Consider the following 8,426-nt stretch of genomic DNA (forward strand, 5'->3'; position numbering starts at 1 on the left):
AAAACGTCTTAACTTATATTAACTTTCATAAAACAGATTTATATCCATATATTATAGTTTACCGAGGCAAATAACAAGCGCAAAACAACATAATAAACATTCCCAAAGCCACCCTCGCAGTCTCATGTCTCATTTGAAGCTAACTCACCAGCTTGGGTTGCCATGTGTAGTACTATATGACTAATGACAAGACGTCCTTCACCTAACAATTTCCGCAGCAGGTAGATTCCTCGCAATCAGGAGTTTAATTGATTCCCTGGATCGAGATGAAACTGCTTTGATAAATATGAAATCTCCACATCACTACGTTTGGATAATTGAAATTGTAAATTGAACAAGCAATAATAATAAAGTATTAGTCCTACTTTTTTTTATTTACAGTAGGGGGAAACGAGCTCTTTAGCCCGGGGCGGTTTTTATGTCAAACATTAATCTAGGAGGGGGAATAAGGTTTTGAAACACATGTTTTGAGCCTTTGGAGAGAGTGTCATGGCGGAAGAGAATCCCGGCGTTGACGAGGGACCTGGCCTTCTAGACGGAGAGTTTGCAGGGGATCGTAAGGTGGAAGACCCTGTGAGTTTGCGAGATGAGTGTGTCATGGAAAAAAAAGTTCTAATACAGAATAGAAAGCCCTCATCATAAATACTGCGCACCAAAGAAAGAGTATAATTTACCGAAAATGTTATGATTAAATAGCATTGCGAACTATCAGCACGGCAGCGGTTCTAAACCTAAGTCAATGAAGTTGCTTCGTGCCTACCCGCATGAAAGTGTAAAATAATGTTTTAACGGGGGGAAAAATCAGTGTGAGCACAAATAAATTGTATTACCCTTCATTCACAGCTCCTGTTTCGTTAGCTACACTCCCGTATATAAAGTAATAATCTATCCCCATTTCTATTACGCACACTTTATAGCTATGTTTTTCATTTACTTAATTCTGTTACAAGACAATGCTAGCTGTAATCAAATGAGTTATTTTGGACTGAGCGGGTCTAATGAATGATGATTTCCTTATGTTTACCTCGTCTGACCGCTTTCGTTACGGTAAATCAAACTAAGGTTGGGATAATCCTGTATACGGTTAAGAGCTCAATCTTACACTGGGACCTACAGCACCCATTTCAAGCACTGCGGATGTGCATGGTTGCATTTTGTGTTTAGGTCTATGCGAGATATCTTTGGCTTGCAGGTTGCTGTGTGTAAGTACAGCGTTCAAACAGAACATTTCTAAACAGTGGCACGGTTGTCAAGTCCATGTGTCATGTTCCTCTGAGAACTTCCCCAACTATCTACTGTTAGTTTTCCGGAAAACCTGGAAATCGTGTTCTTAAACGAATATAATATTTAAGGGAGCTCACAAAATATCCTATGACAAACGCGTTTCACACAACTCACGTTCTGTGCCTGAAAATGCACTGCAAAGACAAGTCTCGCCACCAGACGCGCTGGGGTCACTACAATATCACGCAGTTATTTTTTCCCACTTTTTTCCACCTTTGATGGGCCTGCAGGAGCTGGAGGCGATCAAAGCCAGGGTTTTTGAAATGGAACAGGAGGCTGAGAAACTGAAGGAAGTGCAATACCAGGCTGAGAAACAGCTCATCATGAGCCCACAGACGAGTAAGCCAGACTACTCAAAACACGTTTTAGCCGTAACAGTTAGATTTGACCTGGAGCTCTCAGCCAGAGGTCTGTGTGGTCATACTCTACCTTGCATGTATCCAGCAACAAAGAGAATGAAATATTTGACCACTGACACATTTAGTCGTTTATAAAATACATTTATTATTTGATACGTACTGTCACAGTAATTATGTTGGATCTGTTCTTCCGCTTTTCATTTTTCATGCAATCGATGCAATTTTGTGAAAATTGTGGGACGTTATAGAAAAGGATTTCTTGAAATGGTTGAAAGCCCATTTAATTAGTCCATATTAAAGGACTAAAGCTTGCATTATTATAGCTACTGTGAATGTGTGACAGTTCCTCATGTAAGGCTTCTGTTACACTGACAGCTGTGTCATTGCTTGTTCTGAAAGTTTGTGGAAAATGTAAGGACTCTACCAGTAAGGTAGAAGTTTTATTTTTTTTTATACAGAAACTTTTAGGTTGTTAAATGGGGTAGTAGAAATGTGTGCTGTGGTTGAGACCCTAAAAAATAAGGATATTGTCTCAGTTTTCAATAGAATTTCTATATGCGTGTGTCACATTGTCTGCATGAAGATTATCACCTAAGATTTGATTTAAATTTAATGTTTGTTAGCCCTCAAGTATGTAGGCAGCCAAAAATAAATGTTCAATTTCTCCTTCTTTTCCTAGGTTTTTTCTATCCAATGACCCCTGAGGAGAAAACGGATGCAGATAACAGATCAGTCTATGTAGGAAATGTAAGTTTGAAACATTAGCCATTCAAGCAGTTGTTCACTGGCTAAAGTTGGAATCACAATTATGTAAAATGTATTGATTGACACTGGTTAGTGAGATTTTGTTTTCTTTGTTGAAAGCATTCGTTAGCATACTGTTTAAAAAAAGTATGACGGTGGAAACAAATCTTTCTGGAACAAAACGCAGGTGGACTATGGGGCAACAGCAGATGAGTTGGAAATTCATTTCAATGGCTGTGGACCAGTTAATCGTGTGACCATCTTATGTGACAAATTCACCGGTCATCCCAAAGGGTAAGCTCGGCCTGCTCTGGGTTACTTCATATAGCCTCGTACAGTTTTCTTATTACTGTAACTCAACACACCTGTCAAAACAGAACACGGGTCACATGTTCCTTTCACCATGAGGAGAAATATCTTAAAGTTGCCAGCTGCCATCTGTGTATGTCACCATTTGAAAGCATGGATCTGAAATACTTCTTAGTTGGGTCTATGTTTTCATAGACAAATTGACCACATTCGTTCTAGGCCTTCTCGAATGTATAGTAAGGACAGGTCATGGATCAGCACAGTGTGTAATGTTTGGATGTGTGTTCTGTTTTTCAGGTTTGCGTATATTGAGTTTTCAGAGAGGGATTCGGTGAAGACTGCTATGGCTCTCGATGAGACATTGTTCCGGGGTCGAGTTATCAAGGTAAACTGCAGGAACAGAAGCATACCCTTCTATAGGTGGAGCATTACCTCCGGGCTGCCTGACCTTGACAGAACCCCGAAACTGAGCAAGGCTGGTCTCTTCTGGGACAATTGACATCCAAGAAAAAAAAACAGGTTGCTGATGTAAATGGTGCTGACTGACCAGTTGGTGGCACTCTTCCCTCTGGTGTGCAAATACTGGTCCAGTGCCCCAGTGTCTTGACTGGTCACTCTGGGATGTATGAGGTGCCATCCTTCTGCCTATGATGAGTCATAAAACCAAGGTACTGGCTACTTGGTCATTAGGGATCCTAGTGCACTGTGTGTCAGATTAGGAGCGTTGGCCCCGCTGTCCAGGTTAAATTCCACTCTCATACAATGTACCCTTCCGTTAATTCAATTGGTGAGGCAGTTTCTCGCTTCTTTCCTGATCTGCTGCGTAGAGGAGCAGCTGTTTGTCTCCCGGGTGGATGCTGCAGTGGAAGATGAAGTGGGTTCCCGCCTCTGTGTGAAGGACATTGTTGTCCTTTGGGATGAGAAGCGCTATATAAATTCAAGAATTATCATATCAGCCTTCTTTCAAAGATTAAAATAATGCAAATGAATTAGGAACCGAAGTGGGGGGGGGGGGGGAAATGAAAAGTGTACTCTAACATCAATGACATATGTGGTATAATCACGACCGATAATCCCTCTTACACGCGAAGCCTTTGTGTATCATGCATGATTAGTGCAGCTGAGATTGGCTGAACCCTGTCCCTGATGCCAACTCTTCTCCTCGCTAAAATGAACTCCAATGAAATCTGGGGACCAGGGCTTTAGCTCGGGTGCGTTTCCCGAGACTGAACGCTCCCTCACACCCTCTCTCCCGACGGCCGGGGCTCTGGCTGTGGCTTTTGACTTGCAGGTGCTCCCGAAGAGGACGAACATGCCGGGGATCAGCAGCAGTGACCGGGGTGGCCACCGGGGGGCGCGCTCCAGGGGACGGGGGTTCTGTTTCTCCAGGTACAACAGCGGCTTTCAGGCCAGGTACCGGGGGCGCTCCTCCAGGTCAGTACTGCAGCCTCCCCTGGCGTGGGGAATGATATGTGCAATAAAGACATGGCTACGCCACACACTGTCATTCTTCATGCTGCTCAGATGACAGCAAATGCAGGGGTTGGAGTGTGTATTTATCACCCAGTTTACGCTCCTGGCAATGCCTGCTAACTGAGTATCTAAGCGTATATTCAAACTCAATCACTTCAGCTTTCAAACACGGGTAAAATATTTAAAGAAATGGTCATATTTGCACCAACAGGCTGAATAGGTGCCCTGCATTATTACACCATGGCTGCTCGATATATTATGTCAGGGCACTAATAATAGGAAAACTTCTAAATCTAGTCTGAAGTTCAGAGATTTCACAGATTTTGTGTGCTGTGGGTTTTTAAATAATTTTGCATTATATTAGTGGCTTTAGACTTAAAAGCCTTCACATGCATCTGTTTCCACAAAAGAACTGAGGTGCACCACTCCTAAATTGTTCATTTCTTTCCTTAATGTTAGGGGAGGTGGAAGAGCCCAGGCTTGGTATTCTCCTTACTAAAAACGAAACTTCTGGATGTGAAGATAACATGGCAACAAGTTTTTCTCTTTTTTTTTCACCGTGTTTTGCAATTTTCCAGGCTCCAAGAGCACCTTTAAGCAGCTGATGGGCCTGAGTGCACATGGCATGTTATCTAGGTGAGCAAGTGCCAAAACATAATCAGTTTCCAAAACCGCACTGCTCCAAAAAGCAACAATCCAGAAGAATCTTAAGCCATTATATGTGGCTACAAGATGCTTGTATTTATTTTAAGTTAGTACTGTGTATTACATAGTTAATCTTTATAAAAATCCTTTTGCAGGTGTTAGGGGTAGGGGAGAAACCAGATTCCAAAATGGACTACTTGATTTTTGCATTGTTTTGAGTTGTGGTCTGTCCATCTTGTTGTATATAATACATGTGAAAAATTTAAGTAACTAATAAAATATTCACAATTTAATATGAGTTGTACTGTATATTTTGTTTTTGTGACTAAAGCTAACAGAACAGCTTTCTTGATTTACTACAGTATGTGCAAAGATTCTGAATCGCATTTAAGGTTGCAAAATGTAATGACAATTTCAAAACATTTACCGGAAACTGAAATGTCCTTTGCCCATATTTATTCTTACTTGAAAAAGTACTTAAAAGCAATCTTTGAAATTCTAAAGATGTGTTTGTAAAGGTATGTTATATCTTTGGATATATTTGCCATTTGTGCTCAAGGTGTGGGAAAACTCTTCTTGTTGCTCTTTGGTCCTGTCAGGTCACTAAAATAGTGTCAATCTCATATATCCATTAATATATAGATAATATACATTAAGTCTTGTGTAGTGCAATTAAAACATTCTTGAGAGTCAAAGATCCCACTTTTATAAGCAATAATTAATGTAGATAAAGTCAGATGTCTATCTTATTAAATCAACACTATTTCAATTTAAGATTACTGTAAAAACTGATATGTGAACTTGGATGTAGAAGAGTCAGTTCTTACACTGAGATTATTTATGTGACAAAGCCTGGGTGAACTGTGCCTTTAGAAAGTATTCACCCCCCCTTGGATGTTTCCACTATTTGTTATGTTGCAAACTCAGAAATACATCTCTATGGCTTGGTTTGTACTGATCTACACAAATTACTGTACAATGTCAAATTGGAGTGAAAATTCCAGATTTTTTACATGCAATTACAAAACCAATGTCAAGATTTGATCGTTATTTGATCCCATTACTATGATTCCACATTTAGGCCAGGTACACCTAATTTCCTTGTGAGATCACCCTGAACCTTGAAAGGAGTCCACCTTTGCTCAGTTCAGTCGGTTGACATTTTAGGAGAAATACGCCTATACAGACTAAGACATTGGAGAAGTAATTTATTTTTTTCTATACAGGACAAGTAATTAACATCACTAAACAAACTGTTACAAGGTTCAATTTTATGTACAAAGTAGAACAAAGTGGGGACTTGAAGGCATCAGCTAACCTGTACCATCATCGTGGAAACCATGTTATCAAAGGCCCTGAGAAGGAAACAGAAACATTAGAACACGATTGGAACAGTTGAATAACAAAACTAGAATAAGAAGTCAGGCTTCAGCAGATTTATTCCTTACTTGGACTGTATGGGGTCACCGGGATTATAGAATGGGTTACACATCACATCAGTGTAAGAGTTGTGTAACTTCCGGAACATCTGTAAAGAAATGGAAACATCACCATTGATTCAATATCTCTGGCCAGGCCCCACACTTTGTGAAACTTATTTACACCAAATTAACCCCACCCTCAACAGGTGATGGAATCATGGTAGCCACATTAAAGCCAAAGTCACCTTTATTGCCAAACCAACCCTTCAGGTTGTCAGGAATTATTTTTTTGTGGTGTGCTCCAGATAACAGAGATACAAAAGAACAGAAAGAAAAATCACAAATACTACACACGTAACATATCCAAACATATACAATTTGGTGCTACATTACAGTGAAGACGGAATCCACAATTTTACCAATAAATACTTTTCTAACATCTCTGAAAGTAGTGAACTACTGTATGTCTCTTTTATCAGCCAGTGCATAGGTAAAGTGTTAAACTCTAGGTGCTGTTGCATTACTCATCAGTGGACACTTTGCAAGTGTTACAGGATACGGTGTATAGTCCTATTCAGAGTTGAGAGACCGAACAGCCACAGAGTAGGTCCTCTGCCAATATTGCCAATATTAGTGGAGTGCATTTCTTTACATTTAAAAGCTTAATCCACAATATTGGTTCCAGGCATGATTTCCTTTCCCACCTAAACTAGGTGCATGACCAGCTTCAGCTGTGAAAGACAACTTTGCAACTGATAAAGGAAAAATGTAGGACTCACACTGCGGATCTCATTGTCTCTGAGGGCTGTGTTCGATGAGTCCACTACAATGACAAACTTCACCTTGGAATTTGTGACATAACCATACCTGAGGACAAAGTAAAGGAAAACCCCCATACAGAGAAATGGGAAAATATTCACGGTTCAACAGATTAAGACAAAATGAGAGAACCTTTCACAGATGGAGTGAGCATAACATATGACAGTATATTTCTCCCCAACAGTTCACCCACACAAAAAGACAGGCAGTTTCTCTTTGATTGGCCAGCACGTAGGAGAAGTGGTGAACTGTAGTTACTGATGTGTGGCACCTTGCCAACTGTTACTGTTACAGGATACACTTTGTAGTCTTCAGTGGGGTACAGAAGACCTAGGTAGAGTTCTCTCTGATCGACCAGCGCTTTGCTCACGGACGAGATCTTGTCCTCCACCACGTCCAGCGAGGTGTGTACCGTGTAATGGAACCTCAGCTCATCTTCCGTAGGGACGCTTCGGATGTACAGAGGATAGTTCTGAAGAAAAGATCAGTGGCAGGAGACAATCACTCCACGGGACACACTGTCTTTTACTCCTCTAGCGACAGTGGGAAACCGTTTAACACCTTTAAATGTAAAATACCCTTTTATTTGTATTTACATTTACGAAGATCGTTTTAGCCGCCACCTTTGAGCTTGGCGGATAACATGCCTACCAGATACCATGCCGTTCCTTGTTTGTTTTCGCTTTGACGAACATGCCTTAAATACCCTGCTTTTTAACAGAGGCATGGAAATGACAAAGATATTATTTACAAATACACGACCTCATAATACAAGCTACAGCGACTCACCTGGCAAACAGTAAACACATCAAACATCCAGCTTTATACGTTACATTTAAAGTAAAAGACTTGGTCACAAAGTGCACGATTTAAATTGTGATTTGTTGTTTTCGACTGACGATAATAAAACTAAACCATTTTGTTGTTTTTAATAAAAAACACTTACCTCCTTAGCGATGACAGCGATACACACCGCCATACTGAAAGCGAGCAACCCTCGTCACGTGACCATACCGAGGCGGGTCCATGGTCATGTGACCCCAGTTTCCTTCATCTGGAAGTCCTATAAACTTGTTTTGTTGAAAACTAACCACTTTTCACTACTACTTTGTTTTGTGGGAGTTAAGTGTCATTAGTGTTTTTTTTGTTTAATAGCCAGTTATAGTGTAAACGGCACCGAGGATCATACATTTGGCAATAATCTTTCTCTGCACGTAGAGTGAGCTTTCCGCGTGGTGTTACAGTGATATATGTACTCCAAAATTTAGTTCTTTGCACTGATCTAAAACAGCTGATCAAATTGTTTTATAGGCAACCTATAAATATGCAGTCACCAAGCATGGCAGATGGCAGACTTAAATAAACATGTGTT

General features: G+C 40.5%; 2 protein-coding genes across 2 annotated transcripts; one reads left to right on the forward strand and one right to left on the reverse strand.

Annotated features, from left to right (window-relative positions):
* Positions 1-339: 339 nt before the first annotated feature.
* Positions 340-5,112, forward strand: pabpn1l (PABPN1 like, cytoplasmic). Its single transcript, XM_088613594.1, has 7 exons — positions 340-573; positions 1,515-1,623; positions 2,323-2,390; positions 2,575-2,681; positions 2,994-3,081; positions 3,988-4,130; positions 4,629-5,112. Exons 1-7 carry the CDS (start codon positions 490-492, stop codon positions 4,666-4,668), a joined length of 639 nt encoding a protein of 212 aa, XP_088469720.1. The 5' UTR covers positions 340-489; the 3' UTR covers positions 4,669-5,112.
* Positions 5,113-6,007: 895 nt separating this feature from the next.
* trappc2l (trafficking protein particle complex subunit 2L) lies at positions 6,008-8,122 on the reverse strand. The gene is made up of 5 exons (XM_088613596.1): positions 8,001-8,122; positions 7,354-7,526; positions 7,015-7,102; positions 6,263-6,342; positions 6,008-6,169 (listed from the first exon to the last, which is right to left on the reverse strand). The coding sequence occupies exons 1-5, from the start codon at positions 8,031-8,033 to the stop codon at positions 6,124-6,126; spliced, it is 420 nt and encodes a 139-aa protein (XP_088469722.1). The 5' UTR covers positions 8,034-8,122; the 3' UTR covers positions 6,008-6,123.
* Between the last annotated feature and the right edge of the window lie 304 nt (positions 8,123-8,426).

This window comes from Lepisosteus platostomus, chromosome 20 (genome assembly GCF_059453375.1).
Source record: "Lepisosteus platostomus isolate fLepPlt1 chromosome 20, fLepPlt1.hap1, whole genome shotgun sequence".
NCBI classification, from domain to species: Eukaryota; Metazoa; Chordata; class Actinopteri; order Semionotiformes; family Lepisosteidae; genus Lepisosteus; species Lepisosteus platostomus.